The following is a 17456-nucleotide window of genomic DNA, read 5'->3' as shown; positions in this document are numbered from 1 at the left end:
ATGAAAGGAAACTAGCTATGCAAGCAAAAGAGAATCCCAAACAGTTCTTTCAATATGCTGCAAGCAAGAAAAAACTGTACACGCCAAAAGGTTTTAAGGAATGATAATGGTAAGGAGGTCACTGAATCAGTCAATATAGTGGAGTTACTGAGCGCCCACTTTGCAAAAGCATATCATCCAGGTGGTGACATTGAAAAAATGAAGGAACCGTTAATTTATACGGGAATAGTGATGAATGCAGTGGAGGTGACTAGTCTATTACAGAACCTTAATGTGAACACATCTGTGGGATTGGATGGTATACCGGCACGGGTCTTGCATGAAGCGGCTAAGGAATTATCAGTGCCCTTGACCATGTTGTTTAATCTGAGTCTCAGGTCTGGTTTAGTCCCGAAGGTGTGGAAAGAAGGGAAAATAGTTTCACTGCATAAAGGAGGATCCAAGACTACGGTTGCAAATTACCGACCGATCAGCATATCAGGAGTCGTTGTCAAGGTCTTGGAGAAAGTAGTCAAGGGAAAAATACAGGAATGGATTGATGAAAATGAGATACTGTACAGGGGAAAGCATGGCTTTGTGAAGGGTACATCATGCTTCAGTAACTTGCTCAAGTTTTATAACAAGGCTGAACTGGATAAGGGAAATGGGTTTACAGTGATTCTGCCTGACCTGGCAAAGGTGTTTGACAGGATACCACATGGAATACTAATCCATAAACTACAACATATGGGAATGGATATAGGGTTGGTGAGATGGATAGGTGGTTGGTTGATCGAGAGATATCAAAGAGTAGTTTATTCAGGAGTAGAGTCCAAAAGATGGCCTGTGACTAGTGGTGTGCCGCAGGGTTCTGTTCTTGGACCACTGCTGTTTAATCTGTTCATTAACGATATAGGGAAGGATCTAAATGGAACAATTCATTTGTTCACTGATGATGCAAAGTTGGGTAGGGCAATAGTGAATGCAGAAGATGTCAAAGTCTTGCAGGATGACTTAGATAGATTGGAGTTCTGGGCTAAGGAGAATGGATGTCAATTTAATGTGACAAAATGTAAGGTTATGCATTTTGGGGTGAAAAGATTAGCAGCAGCAGTATACCACATTGGTGGAACTGTACTCCAAGAGATTGATGAGGCCAGGGACTTGGGAGTGTTGGTGGATAGGGAGATGAAGTTTAGGGGGCACATTGCAAAAGTAGCTAAATCAGCTCATCAACTCACTTGGTTGTTGAAAAATACCTTGATGAGCAGAGACAAGCAAGTTATTGTACCTCTGTACCAAGCCTTGATAAGACCTCATCTCGACTACTGTGCCCAGATTTGGTCACCTCGGTTCCTTCTTGATGGGGAGGAGGTGGAGAGGATCCAGAGGTGAGTGACTAAGATGATAGCAGGTCTATGGAATGAACCATATGAGAACAGGTTGAAGATTTGTGGGTTGCAGAAACTAGTTGATTGGCGGAAAAGGGGAGATATGATTGAGACATTCAAATTGCTAAAGGGATTCTATAGGATTAATTCATAGGATATTTTTGAGATCAGGACTGGTGGTGGGAGAACTAGGGGACACCTACGGAAGCTGGGCAAGAGTGTGGTTAGCAGGGGTGTTAGAGCTGGGTTCTTTACTTTTAGAGTGGTAAATGAGTGGAATAAGCTGCCAGAGTCTGTTGTGGGTGCTATAACGGTGAACGAGTTCAAGGCAAGGTATGATAGATACTGTGAGAATGTAATCGCATAGTTGTGTGGACATGATGTTTAGGGCCTCCCTCGATGAGTCTAAGGACTGCTGGAGTCACCCGAAATAATAATAATATTACCTAGATGCTGAAAAGCCTTCTGGTCTTATGGCATCCTGCATTGTTTCTTTCTTTTATACTCAGCTACCTCAACAACATGAAGTGAGTATTCAGTTCATTCCAAAAATGGGAGATAAATGTCTTATCTTATCAAACCTCTTGCCCTCACTGTTTGTGAGTTACTGGATGACTTCCTCACTCTCTCCAAACTTCACCAAGCCAGGAGTGACCTAGACTCTCAGCTACCCAACATTTTTCTCCTTGACATAAATAAAAAAAGAGGGGGAAAAATCTTGATTCACCTTCCTTTTATAATAGCCAAAATCATTAGATACGATTAGATCTTTCTTCTTGGACTGATATTCACCTCTAGCCTTTGTTGGCATTTCAAGACAATATCAACCTGTAAAAAAAAAAAAACATGGTCCTTTTTTCATGTAAGATTCCTTTTTTTTTTTTTTTTTTTTTTTTTTTTTTTTTTTTTTTTCCCAATTATCCAGCTTCCATCTACTAACTTTGATTCTCTGTATAAATCCCAAATGTGGGATTTCTTACTGACCCACTTCAACTGCTATCTCATATTTGTTTACAGTCTAACTAAAAACCCATCAAACCTACTTCTCCTCTTCCATTTTCATTTCATCTGCCTCTATACCCCATTAAAGCCTTTCTTGTAAAGTGTTCATCATTTATAGCCTCAGGTTTTCAAGAGAAATATCAATAAGTTCCTTAACCCTTAGCAATACATGGCACCAGTCCCATAGGGTCCGCTACTGTGAAATTGATATATATAAAATGCAATTTTATCTATGCATCCATGTATTTCCCTCTCTTTCTCTCTCTCTCTCTCTCTCTCTCTCTCTATATATATATATATATAATGCAATTTTATCTGTGCATTAAAAAATTATTACATTGTTGTGTTTATTTTAGGCTTATTACAATTTTAGAAGAAAATCTACTAAAGGGTGGAGTATTGGTACTGTGCTTACAGATTGTACAGGAGGAATTTTTAGCATTCTACAAATGTTTATTACTGCTTACAACTATAGTGAGTATATATTTTCTTATATGTCATGGATTGAAGTAATTGCAAAAATAATTTTGTAAAGAATTTACTCACACATACACACACACACTCTCTCTCTCTCTTTTCAAAAATTTCTCTTTATACTTTTCTTACAGAATGCTTGCAAATGGTGAGCTATAAAAATAGTGAAATTTGATAACAGTCAGTTTTGTTTGTCTTAGGTTCCTATAATTCAGCTGTTTTTAATCAAATTCTTGATATGTACCCACATGTTTTTTTTATGTGGCTCCCATCCACGAAAGATTTATTTCTAAACCTACAGTACATTTCTACTGAGGATGAGCTAAGGATTTTTTTTTCTGTTTTAACTGATTCTATATACACACACACATTTTTATTTTATTTTTAATTAAAATAAAATTTTAATTAAATTTTATTCTGTTCTGTCTCTAGAGCTGGAAACACAGCTCTAGAGACAGAACATAAAACTTTTCATGCCACTTCAGGCCTCCAATAAGTGGGATGGTAGTCTCACACCAGGCTCTGAAATTCATTTCCCACCTAAAGAATCACAAAATATCCATGCTCATGGTATGATTTGAATCCACATTCTATTGTTTGGAGAGCAGATTTGCTCCCCAAACCATTTGGCCAACCATGCCAGCAGGGAATAGAGGACATAGTGATAATATTACATGAAAAGAATACATTATCACTAACTTCCCATTAACAATTTTCTGCCAAATTTTTCTCTTATCTGTCGTTACTCCAATATTGTCAAATTTTATATTTCAGTATTTTAGATCTTCTAGGACACGTCTTCCTGTATCAATCATCCATCTAGCTCTTTTTTTTTTTTTTGCAATACTGGCAACAAATACCTGTTTTTCTAACCTTTCCATTCTGTTCAAGTGAACATGCCACCTGAGATTAGCTCTGTTTACACGTTCCTGAATGCTAAGTATCAATTTCCTTCCTAATATTCTAATTTTTATGAGGGTTATTTGAAAAGTTTGGTAAAAAAAATAAATTCACATTTTTTTTGGAAAAAATCGCATTTATTTCTCAACATAGTCTCCATTGAAGTCTACACATTTGGTTCAGCTAGTTTCCAATTTTTTCATCCCATCTAAAAAGTAGGTTTGTCAAATTGTGCAAAATAGTCATTGATAGCCTTGATGACATCCGTTTGAAGAAAAATTTTTTTTTTCCCACTAAGCCAAATTTTTAAGTTTGGGAACAAGAAGTCACACAGGGCCAAGTCCAGAGAATACGGTGGATGCGGAACCAATTTGAACCTCAATTCATGCAATTTTGCCATTGCGATGGTTGATGTGTGGGACAGTGCACTTCTTGATGAAAGAGCACTTTTTTATGTGCCAATCTTGGTCATTTTGTCTTCAGTTCTTCTTTTAAATGGTCCAACAATGAAGCATAATAGACTCCTGTTATTGTCTTACCCTTTTCAAAATAGTCTATCATGATAATTCCTTGGGAATCCCAAAAAATAGTTGCCATCACCTTCCCAGTTGACAAAATGGTCTTTGCTTTTTTTTGGTGCTTTTTCACCAGGCATTGTCCACTGTTTTGACTGCTGCTTGGACTTAGGTGTGTAGTGGTGGATTCGTCTCGTCATGAATTGACACAAAAAATCCTGTGAATTGTGATTAAACATTGCCAAGCACTGCGATGAAATGTCTTTTCGCATGTATTTTTGATCAACAGTCAACAATCATGGCACCCATCGTGCACACAGCTTTTTCATGTGCAATTTTCATGTAGGATATTATACACCTTTTCAGTTGAGATGCCTGCAATCTCACTCAGAGGTCTTCCATAACAATACTAAGGATTTTGTCAATCATTTCCTTTGTAGTGACCTCAGTTGGACGTCCGGAGTGCACTTCATCTTCGATGGACTTATGACCACATTTAAACTCATTTATCCAAAAAAAAATAGTCTTTAATGCTGGTGTGGAGTCCCATGAACTGCATTTAACTGCTTTGATCTGTGATCAAAACTCGTTTATGTATCATCTATGTGTCACACATGGCTAAAATTTTATCATGAAAAAGATGATATGTGCCGACATTGGTATCAATGAATTGTGTCGCCATTTATTGGATTTTTACCAAACTTTTCAAACAGCCCTCGTAATATGGTTCTGCCTCTGCCACCATCTGTTCACTCCTCTGATCTTTCTCAAAACCTCTCATATCTGTGATTTCCAGTTTTTGATCAAGTGTTTTGTTTCTAACTCAGTTCCCAGATCCATAAGTTAAAATTGATTTGAACAGCCTTGCATACAGCTGTTAGTATTTTGACTAATTTCTCTATGTACATTTATGAGTCATTTGTGAGTTATTTATGAGTCACTAATCCAATAATAATAATACTGTGGGATTAGCGTGCTAGGCAATCCTATGACCAGGCTGTTTGGATGGAAGTTTTGTTTAAACTGCATTCTCAATGAAATGGAAGGAAGGAAGGGACAATAGTTCTGTTGCATAAGGCTCCAAGACAGAGGGAGCAAATGATAGAACCACCAACATCTCAGGAGTTCCGGTCAAGATATTGGAGAAGTTGGTTAAATTAATGCCATAATTCAGGAATGCATGGATTTGTTTTTCATAATAAAGTGACAGCTGAGTTGGAATGGCTACACAGTGATGCTGCTGGACGTGGATAGGACACCAGGAACTGTTTTACATAAATTGGGGCAAATGGAATGGATATGATGCTGGTGATATGGATAAGGGGGTCGCTGATGGATAGACATTAGGGAGTAGAATCCAGAAGAACTTTTAATTTATACATTACTGATATAAGAAATGATCTCAGAGGAAATATTCAGTTGTCTGCTGATGTTGCAAAATGCAGTAAAGCAATAGTTGATGAAAATGATGTAGAGACATTGCAGGATGATTCAGGAAACCAACAGTATAAGCAAAGAAGAATGGTTGTTGGTTTAATGTGGCAAAATGTCAGGTTTGGGGATGAAATTATTACCAACTACGTACTGTATTGATGAACTTACTATACATGTAAATTGCATAATGACAAAATAAAGCATTTAATATAGACACTTATATTTCATACGTATTATTTCTGGGAAATTCCCAGAAATAATACCCCCAGAAATTACAAAGAATATAAAAAAATTTATATTTCATGTGGAGTATCTCATCACATCGGCAGAATGAACAAGCAAAAAAAAAATGTGGCTGGTACGGCCACGTTTAAACTTGGCAGCCCGTTTCTTAATTGTTGAAAACTGAGGAGAAGAGTGCCCATATTCTTTTATGGACTTAGAATGAATTTCTTTTGCCGTTAAACCTTCTTTTACAAAGAATTTTATAACCACACGATACTCAATTTTATCCATTTCAAGGGTACAGACAACACTTTTGCTTCAGACAGCTGTATAAAACAAACTACTTGATAGAATGACTTGCAATTTCACACGGATGCTTATGACAGATGTACCAACTTAGATAAAAAAAACATCTTGCCGATAGTGTTGCCATCTATGGTCGAGGTCGAGAACTTTTCAGACCACCCTTGTATATAAGGAATTTGAAGTAAGAAGATTGAATAGAATTCGTATGAAGGTCAGCAATAACAAGACAATGAATATTGGCAGAAGCATTGAAAATATCAACTGCATTGTGAATGGAGAACCTATAGAACAAGTAAGGGTCACTGCAGCATGCATTTCAAGTACTTAGATGGAAATAGACAACAGATTCAACGAAGCTGGTATGGTAGGAAATCACAAATTTATGTGGAATAAGAGAGAAATTAGTCATAATACTAAATTAGCTGTATACAAGACAGTGTTCAAACCAATTTTAACTTTGGATCTGAGAGCTGGGTTAGAAATAAAACACTTGACCAAAAACTAGAGACCATAGATATGAGAGTCCTGAGAAAGATTAGGGGCATGAACAGATGGCATAGTGGCAATATCATATTAAAAACGAGGATATTAGGAAAGAACTTGATATTGATAGCATCTAGGAATGTGTTAGCAGAGCCAATCTCAGGTGGTATGGTCACTTAAACAGAATGGGAGATGAAAGATTAGCAAAACAAGTTCTCGGTCAGGTCGACAGAAAAAAGACCCAGATGTAGATGGATTGATACAGTAAAAAGTGCCTTAGAAGACAGGAATATAAGATCTGATAATTTTGGAATCTTGACAGGTAACATATTGATCTGGAGGAAAATTGTAGATAGGAATTTAGCAATGATGTAAGTTTTTCATGTAGTACTATCATATCCTGTACACCCCTTGTGGGTACATGTCAGGAATTTTATGATGATGAAATGAGAAGTGATCACCGTTTAATTTTGACTAGAAAAGATGAAAGAGTTTGAAGACAATGATCAAACCTTGGCACAGCTTAAGAAAACAATGATTGAAGGGAAGCATGTGGCAGAGTTGCCTGCAAGAATAGAAAAATCATAACTGTATCATAGACTTAGCATCAGCACTTTCCAACCATTTGTATTTGCTACAGTTATTCTTCCATGTTCATTTTACTTTTTTTGAGAATTCATCCACGAGAGGTTGGCCAACCCATAGTGCACTAGTACCATGGTTGGCCAATAAGGAACTTGTTTGCATTAACTTAAAATGCTATGGATTATTCTTTGGGAAACACATGGTGGGAGACTATTCCAGTGGGCAGGCAGAAAGGATGAGTGAAGAGGAGAAATTTGTTCTGTGGCTTTGAAGTTGAACTGTGAGAGGATGTTGATTGGTTGCTGTATGCATTTCAATGGATTTGAGAGAGGGTGGGGAATCACTGATGCCAATTCTAATGAACAATGGTCATAGAAGCATTAATAGAAGATGTAGGCTGTTGAAACTTGAACACTCGTGAAAGTGAGTGAAGTGTATTAGTGAAAGAGGGGTCATCGATCAATCTAACTGCTCTTTTCTGTATAGAATTCATTATACAGAAGAGGGTGCTGTCATTTCTTAGATGAGTCTTTGAGCTTGTGTAAAAATTTGGTGATTATGGTTTTTTCTCGTTAGTTTTAAAAGAACTGAGGTGAGAGAGAGATATTGGATGGTAGTTTCATTTGTCACCCTCCTTAGGAATAGGTTGTATATGGGCTAATTTCCAGACTTCAAGCTAGTTAGTAGTGGAAGAAGAAAATGTAAAAGGGTCACATACAGCATGAGTCAACTCTAGCTATGCAAGAATTGAAGGTGGAGTAGGAAACCAGGCTTTTTCTGTGGGTGATAATGCATACATACCATCTGGGTGTAATAATGGTGGGAGTAGTGTTGAGCAGAAGTTATTGCTAATAGCTTTGGCTAGAGTGCAGAAGGCATGGCTGCTGTTTGAGCAGAATGCTTCCTGCTTTTAGCTCTGTCAAAGTCAGTTTTGGATGTGGTGATAATTTTCTTATAGCCATTCTAGGCTTTGATGCAAGCAGTATAGGAAGATACAGTTTTGGAGGCAAGTCAATTGCCATATGTTTGACTCTTCTTTTGCACAGGGCTTGGATAGATGATGAGAATTTAGGATGGAGCAAGGAATAAATATTTCCATGCTGATAATTATTTCAGTGATTCATTCCACACATAATTTTGGTTCAGGTGGCTGAAAACAGTAATCTGATGAAAGAAATGAGGCTAGAAGTTGCAAAGATCTTCCTACTTGGCTTTCTTGTAATGCCATACAGTGTATAGATATGAGTGGTTGTGTTACTCCATGGGAGAAGAGATTTGCACTAGATTGTGGTCTGAGCTGCCTAGAGGTCAGACACCATTCATAGTGTACTTAGATGTGTCACTAGTGAGGAAGAGATCCAGGTTGTTTGGGGAGTGGTTAAGATTATCTGGTATTCTAGTGGGTATGTGAACTGAGATTGTTTGTGATTGCAAATATCTCAGCCTCTGTACCTGCTTGATCTGTGCAGTTGGTAGAGGGTAACCTGCTAATGTGAACATTGAAGTCGCCAAGGAAGATTACTGAGCTGTTAGGAAAGTTGGATTAAAGAAAATCAAGATTTAGGGAAAGGTAATTGAAGAGTTCAGAGTAGTTGTTGGTATTAGGAGAGTAGTAGAGACAGTATATGAATTTGGTAGAATGAGGTAGAGTGATTTTTAGCCAAAGGAGGCCAAAATTGGGAGATTCCAGGTTAGATATGCTTTGGCAATGTATACTAGAGCAAAATATGCACAAACCCTACCTCTAAGGCAAAAGGAGTCAAAGAGCGTAGTTGGGAAAGCAGACATGAGCAGGGTTTGAGTTTCTCTCAGGAAAAATAGGTGATGTTTTGGAGACTGGAGGTGGAAGTCAACATCATTAAGGAGTGCTACATTATTTTACTGGAATATGAGTGTCCTTCAGTGGTTGTTTTTGAAGTTAGTTGTTGTCGCTATATTGTGTATTTTGGTTACCGAGAAGATGGAGTCAGAATCGGATGCATAATGGTGGAAGACAAGACAAAGATAACATAAGTTTTCATTATTTAGTTTTATTTTATTTATATTTAGTATACTTAAATGTTTTGTTTGTAATTGTTTGTACTTTTACTTATATAGTTGTACTCCCTTATACTTATTTAGCGTTTAGTTGTGACACTTTCGCAACACTATTTTTGACACTAATTAGCGACACTGTTTTGAATAATGGCGACAGTGGCAGTTAAAATTGCAAATGGCGCATCACCAAGTCCTCCCCCATTTAAGGACTCCATTTTGCATGATATCATAAAGGATTTTGTACCTTGCAGGACTTCCGGAAGGTATGCATCCCGGCAGTAGTATATGTGGCAGGTTAGAGAAGGGGGAATACATATATGTGCAAAATGCAGGCAATGGGAGGAACTTGGTGAGTTACAGATGACTATAACTGACCTCGTTGAGTCAGAGACGGGATATTCTCCACATAGAGAGATGAGTGGTATGATAGAAGGTGAGAAAAATATGAATAAAATAATGAGAGTGGGGAGTATGGAAAGATTGAATGATTGTGAAGTTTTCAGAGATGGTCTCAATTGAGAGGATGAATGGCAAATAACAGTGGCTGACTTGCAGAGAGAGAGAGAGAGAGAGATGAGCTGAAAGAGCGGCGGAATGTCTAAGGAATGAGATGAGAAGCGTGAAAGATGAGATTAGGCAAATGGAAGCGATGAATGCAAGGCGAATCAGAGTAGGAGTGAGTGAGAGTTATGGGAATGATAGAGGAGGAGAGAATAGGAACAGTAGAAGAGAGGTAATGAGAGAGTTATGGGAATGGTAGAAGAGGAGACAACAAGAACAGTATAAGAGAGGGAATGAATGAGAGTTATGAGAATGATAGAAGAGGAGAAAATGGAAACAATAGGAGAGAGGGAATGAGAGAGAGTTATGTGAATGATAGAAGAGGAGAGAATAGGATAAGTGGAAGAGAGGGAATGAGAGAAAGAGATATGGGAATGATAGAAGAGGAGAGAATGGAAACAGTAGGAGAAAGGGAGTGAGCGGAATGCAAGGGAGCACTGAAACCAGGGATAGAGTGATGTCAGGAAGGGAGGGGTGCACAGAGAGAAAGTGTTAAAGGAGAGAGAGAGTGAGGGATGAATGTGAGCAATCGAGGAACAGGGTGGTAATAGGTGTAATGTATGGGAACTCAATGATTCGTGGTGTTCAAGATAGGATGCGTGAGGAGTATTTGTCTGGAGCAACAATAGAAAGATGGCAATTAAGAGGGGTGAAAGGGTGGATGAGATGATTGTGATGATAGAAACAAATGACTTGAGAGGTAATGTTAATTGGGCAGCGAGAGATATGAGATTCTTGCTTGAGGTTGTATGAAAGAAGACACAGAGAAAAGATAGTGTATGTGTAGCCTATAGTGACAAGCTGAGCAGAAGAGCAGTAATATTGAATAACGTAATAGCTACAATGTGTCAGAAGAGAGGATTGGAATATGTGGATGCTTGGAGGCGAGAGACCGCTTGCATTTGAATGAGGAAGGATGGAGGCATCTGGAGAGATTGCTGTTCTGAACGAGTCAATGTGTCCCAGGATGGTAGCAGGGGTGGCCTCTTGTGGGAATGGGTACTTGGGAGAAGGGGAGATGACATGAGGTAACGCTGGGCCCAGTGGAGTCTAGAGGGGATAATGCTGGGTATAGAAACAATGGCATTTTTATGCTTTATGCTAATGCCAGGAGTATTTGGAATAAAGGAGAGGAATTGTTGGCGCTGATAGCTTCAGCCTGGCCAAAGATTATTGGGATCACTGAGACATGGTTGACAGAAGAGGATATAATAACAGGAATAGAAGTAGCAGGGTACAGCATTTTTTGGCAGGATAGGAAGGGAAAGTGTGGTGGTAGTGGAGTACTGCTTATGATAAGTGACGACTTATGTACTCTAAGAGTAGAGGCTTTGGAAGGCAGTGGCACTAATGATTTTGAAAGCATATTGTGTGAGGTAGAGGTGGGCAAGGCAGGATATTTATTGGGGCTGTTGCTAGAGACCAAGGAGGGGACCAGGAGATGTTTAGACAGTTGAGCATGACAAGTGCAAGAAGAATGATTGTTATGGGAGATTTTAACTACAGTAGTATAAATTGGGGAGAGGAAGATGCATGTAGCAATATGGGAATGGAATTTCTAGATTTCTTGAGGGACAAATGTCTTAGGCAACACATAATAGAGTAACAAGAGGTTCAAGAGTTTTGGATTTGGTCATAGCATCAGAAAAGTTGATAATAACTGAGATGACATCTCGTCCACTAGTTGGAGAGAGTGACCATATGGTTTTGACTTGGAAGATGAATAGACATGCACAAGTATCAAAGAGACGGGAACGTATGTGGAATTATAAGGCAGGTGATTATAATAGTCTTAGATGTCAACTTGGGGAAGTTTCATGGAAGGAGAAACTGGAAAGATGAGATATCATTAGTGGTTGGGAAATTGTGAAGGAATATTTGTTAGCAGCAATAGTAAGCTGTATTCCATGAGTGAAGAAGAGGACAAAATTTGGAGTAAAGTGGATGACAAACAATGTTAAACAGGAACTGCATGCGAAAAAGAGGCTATGGAAGAGATATAAGGAGACAGGTGAAGATAAGATGCATGAAGAATATAAGACACAGGCCAGGAGATTGAATAGTATGGTAAGGAAGGCAAAACTGGAATATGAGAAGAGATTGGCCCTAAGATCCAAAGAAAATCCAAGGGAATTTTTTAGCTATGTGGCCAGTAGGAGGAGAAATGCTGTGGAAGAAAGACATCATGAGATAAAAATGGGAATAGTGACTGATGCAGAGGACATAGTGGAATTGTTCAATGAACACTATATTGGAGTATTTCATCCTGGAGGAGTAAATTTTAATACTAGAAGGATAGGGCAGGTTCGAGGTTTAGAGGTGCAGGAGGAGAGTGTGTTCCAAATACTGAGTACTCTGAATGTTATTAAAGCTGTGGGACTGGATGGTATTTCATCATGAGTTTTGAGAGAATGTGCTAAAGAACTGACAGCTCCTTTGACCTGGCTTTTCAGTGAAAGTCTGACTATGGGAAAGGTGATCAGGGAATGGAAGGAAGGTAAGATAGTGCCATTGCATAAGGGCAGTAGCAGACTGGAAGTGTTTAATTATAGGCCAGTTTGTGTCTCATCGGTATTTGTTAAGATCTTGGAGAAATTAGTGAGGGACCGTATACAGCATTGGGAAGATGAGGGTAATGTTATCTGTGAGAGTCAACATGGATTTGTGAAGGGGCGCTCTTGTTTTAGTAATATTTTTATAATAAAGTTACAAGAGCCGTAGATGAGGGAAAGGCATATACTACCATTTTCGTGGACTTGGTGAAGGCATTTGACAGGGTACCACATGATAAGCTGATATTTAAGTTGCAGCACATGGGTATGGATGTCAGTTTGGTCAACTGGATTCTGCATTGGCTGTCCGATAGTATCAGAGAGTCGTGTATGGCAGTTTCAAGGAGGCAGAAGGTTACAAGTGGGGTCCCATAGGGCTCAGTACTGAAACCTATATTGTTTAACCTTTATATCAATGACATTGTCAGTGGATTGCAGGGGGGGATATTCAGTTGTTTGTGAATCATCCGCAAACAACTGAATATCCCCCTGTCAGTATCCTTCTCATTATTGCTGCAATAATGAGAAGGATACTGATCTGCAGAGATAAGTTTTCATTCCATTGTATAAGATTCTGATCAGACCACACTTAGACTATTGTTCTCAGATTTGGTCTGCAGAATTTGAAGGGGATAAATTAACTGTGGAAAGGGTACAAAATGGATAACAAAGATGGTTTCAGGACTGTACAATGTTAGTTATGAGGATTGGCTGATGGAATGTGGAGTGCAGAGTTTGGTGGATAGAAGGAGAGGTGATATGATTGAGACTTTTAAACTGTTGAGAGTTTTTTACAGGGTTGACACTGGGGAGTTCTTTCTCTTGGTTGAACAGCCAGAAGGAGTGATGGCCTCTTGTCATCACTCCTTCCGGCTGTTCAACCAAGAGAAGTTCAAGTTATGAAAGGAAACTGTGAGTACGAGGGTAAGGAGTGGTTTCTTTGCATGGAGGGTGGTTGAACCATGAAATGCATTGCCTGATAGAGTGGTGAGAGCAAGAACGGTCAATGAGCTTAAGGAGTGGTATGATAGACTTGTGTTTCCTAGGAGTGACCTCCCATAATGAATCTTGATAGACTTTCTTTCTTAGGAAGGGCTTCCTGCGATGAGTCTTTTGACTCCATGGAGGCCTGAATAATAATAATAACTGAGCTCGTGTATATTTTGTGAAATGGATCTGGAAGAGTCTGTGGAAGTTTGCTGTTGACTTCACGAGTCTCATTATTCCTTCTTTATATAATGAAAGGTTGATGCTTTGTTTCCACTTTGACAATACTCCCAGTGCCTTCCAACTTGTTTGCAGCCAATATGAATGTAGATCTGCTTGTTGGGATATCACAGGTCACTTTTATATTAAGCAGAGGATGTTTGTAATCTTGGGCCTGAAGCAGTGACACGTAACAAATTTCTTGGATTCAAAGTTGCATTATTCAACAAGCCTGCAAATGTCATCATTTAACATTGTGTCAGTTTCAGAATGGAAATTCAGGTTGATGGCTGGCTTAGGTGAGTGCCAATTTGTTGATTTTGGTATGATTGGCCTGAGTCCACTGGCAACAAAAATTGCATAGAAAACGTTTTTCTTTTCTGAAATGCCTAGTTTGCAGTTGCCATTTTAAAGTTTCAAGAGGCCTGTTTGCCATAGTGACATAACCAAGTGACAACAGCAGTCTCTTGTCACTTGGTTATGTTGCCACCTTTTTTTGCTTCATGCTGCAGTATAGCTGCATGTTGTCTGCTAGTGCTTGCTGTGGCTGATATTAGAATACAGGAAAACTTTTTTTTTAAATACTCAGAGTATTTAGGATTGGTTTAGCATTCTTCAATCCCTTGAGAACTATTGCTGTACTTTCCTTTGGGCAGAAGGTTGGGTAAAATTACTGCCAAAACAATATAATATTAAAAAACTAATTGCCACTTGAAAAAAAAAAAAAAACTTTCAGATTTTCATGGCTTGTTAGCTAACTTCCTTTTGTAGTCCAGTTTTGCCTTCCTCACTATTGCTTCACTCTTCTGGCCCTGTTGATTAATTACCCTTCTGATAATATTGGAGCCACATTGTTTTCTTCTTAAGCAGCAATCACTTTCAAATTTTATGTATAACTTCCATGTATCATATTCCCCTCACTCTGGGATACATTCAGATATAATTTCCTTCAGACACACCCATTGATTGTTTCTTATGCACTGCTGATTCCTCATGTTTTTCATTTAAAAGTGCTGCTTTAAGCTGCCTTCCCAATTTAATTATCTGCTTATAGTTTCACATATATCTCATCTTAATCAAAGCTCTCATATGATTTGTCACCTCTCAAATCAAAATGTAATTTTCACTTTCACTAATTGGAAATATAAATTATAAATAAGTTATATAAGTGAATAACTTTCCACTCTCTAACCAACTGGTTCTGAGGCCGACTCTCACTGTAGTATAGATATTTGTGAAAGTCTCTAAGTAATAGATGATTTCGCTGTCTGATGTGATAATATCATCACCACCATGTTTATTTGAGACCTAAATTAGCTTTATAAAGTACCATGTTTGGTTTCTACAGCTGGACTCTCAATTAGCTAACTGTGGTACCCAGATGAAAGGTGGACACAATTAATCACTGAGTGGATACCAAGAGAAGGAAAGGTCACCAAAGAACAAGATGGAGGGATGATCTAGGAAAGTTAAGAGACCTATATTTGAAAGTGGAAAGAAGCTAAAGAAGTAGCACCTACAACTGGGATTCAAATACCAAAAAAAAAAAAAAAAGCTTTTCTTTCACTTAACAAAATTGGACTGAGTTAGGTACTGTACCAGTTTTACTGTCCTCACTCCTGTACTTATTGATACTGATTTTTTTTTTTTTTTTTTTTTTTTTTTTATATTTTTTTATCTGTGAAAGGTAACATAGGAAGCTATAGCACACACAATATACATTGAGAAGAAATTACTTTTTATTTGCAAAACATTTTAGCTAACTTGAAATGCAAATACTTGAGATTCATAGATTCAAGAAGTTATTCCCACATTAATTATGCAGTATTTTATGAATCTGAAATATCCCATTTTATTTCAGATGACTGGACATCAATATTTGGGAATTTTACTAAATTTGGATTGGGATTAGCATCAATCATGTTTGATATATTATTCGTGATTCAGCATTACTGCTTGTACAGAGACAAAGAAGAAGAACGACCTCTGCTGAGCATTGCTGTTATACAATAGAGATTATGTAGGTCATTTATCTAAATGATGTGTTATTTGTTATTTTGTAATTGACCCCTTGGCAAATGTGTATTTCTAATAATTTCTTTCCTTTCTCACAGACGCACACTTTTGGTAAAGAAAGTTTGTTCGTTAACTTAAAACTTTATGCAGAAATAAAATACTGAGTTGTGTGAATACGTGTTTTGTTTTTTTACTGTGCAAAAAAAAAAAAATTTTTTTTTTTTACACTTGAAAATTTTGCAGGCTCTTTAAGTCATCATGAACTATTAATTTCAGGTGACTGATTACCACTTAGGTTTTGTACCACTTAACCTTCTATCCTTAAGAGTAAGAGTTAATTTCACTTTTTATGTTAAGGCTGGGTGTTTTGGCACTAAGGTATTACCTATTGGAAGTTTTTCCACTTGGTTATACTATAAATTAAAGATGCCAAGAAATTATATTCTTGGTTTAATCCTTTATCCAGTGTAAGCAAACAAAGTTTGCACCTGAAGTAATTTCAGGACTGGGCAACTTGTATATAGAGGCTAATGACTTCACATCACTAACATTAGTATCTCATAATGCAAAGCACATACCTTTATGGACATGTATAATGCTATGCTATGTATAATGCTATGCTATGTATAATCCCATAATACTATTATGGAAAAAGTCACTACCCAGACCAGTTTCAACCTTTATCAAGGTTTCATCAGTGGGAGCCAGATCCATAAGTGATACCAAGGTTGAAGTAATGCAGAAGTCATATTTTCATATATGAGTAGCATAAAGGTGTCACACCTTATTACTAAAATACTCTGGATTAGAGATAGATGTTTGAAGTTTTTCCACTTGTTGGCTATACTATAAAGATGCCAAGAAATTATATTCTTGGTTTAATCCTTTATCCAAGTATAAGCAAACAAAGTTTGCACCTGAAGTAATTTCAGGACTAGGCAACTCATACCATACTTATTCGAATATAACTTGCACTTTTTCCCCAAAAATTAAAGTAAAATCGTGGTCTGAGATATATGCTGGGATTTTCAGAAACTAAAGTTTTTCAGGAAAAAAACTAAATTGACATTTATAATTAAATTCTCAGTATTCATTATAATTTATAATTGCTTGTATTATTTATAAAATTAATGTATTTTAATTATCAACGTTATTTACGCGATTGGCAGCTCAACTTAATCATGCAATATATTTGAATCTTTAGTGACAATGACGGTGTAAAAAAAAATTAAAACAGTTTCATTATTGCTTGTCCTTTTATCATTTTGGAATCATAAGATCACCATAATTTAAAACAAAAAAAAAAAACACCTGAAAATGGGTATGACTTACCAAGAATCTCCTATTCGCTCTCGCTACTTCTGGTCTCACATATGATTGGTGTGGTATTAACAAAATATCACATGACTCAATGACAAAGGCAAGCTGAAGATTGTTGAGTTGAAATGCTGAATCTCTTCAACCAAATTCCAAAATATCTGAAACTGCCATAATAACATTCACTATTTATTTCTTAAAGTTGTAAACTTTTTTTGTGTGTGAGATATTATATGAGAAACTTTTCAATTTCTTTTTTTTGTAAAGTAAAATCAGGGGTGCGAGATATATGTAAGGGCGAGTTATAGTCGAGTAAATATGGTATATGGAGGCTAATAACTTCACATCACAGACCCTTCCCATAGTGCCTAGCATTATACATGTCAATAAGGATGTGTGCTTTGCATTATGGGATACTAAGGCAAGCGATGTGAAGTTATTAGCCTCTGAGTTGCCCAGTCCTGAAATTGCTT

General features: G+C 37.5%; 1 protein-coding gene across 2 annotated transcripts in view; it reads left to right on the top strand.

Moving 5' to 3' along the window:
- Ctns (lysosomal cystine transporter cystinosin) overlaps positions 1 to 15840 on the top strand; it is a 291830-nt gene extending 275990 nt beyond the window's left edge. For both annotated transcript variants that reach the window (XM_090406888.1, XM_090406887.1), the window contains 2 exons: positions 2729 to 2846; positions 15512 to 15840. In XM_090406888.1, coding sequence (XP_090263014.1) covers positions 2729 to 2846; positions 15512 to 15663 — 270 coding nt within the window. In that variant the 3' untranslated portion in view covers positions 15664 to 15840. The remainder of the gene's footprint in view (positions 1 to 2728; positions 2847 to 15511) is intronic.
- Positions 15841 to 17456: the final 1616 nt, after the last annotated feature.

This window comes from Typopeltis vanoorti, chromosome 17, assembly GCF_054136105.1.
Source record: "Typopeltis vanoorti isolate ZY-2024b chromosome 17, IOZ_Tvanoo_1.0, whole genome shotgun sequence".
Taxonomy (NCBI): Eukaryota; Metazoa; Arthropoda; class Arachnida; order Uropygi; family Thelyphonidae; genus Typopeltis; species Typopeltis vanoorti.
Note: the sequence above shows the minus strand (reverse complement) of the source record. Positions and strands in the feature narration are given on the sequence as shown.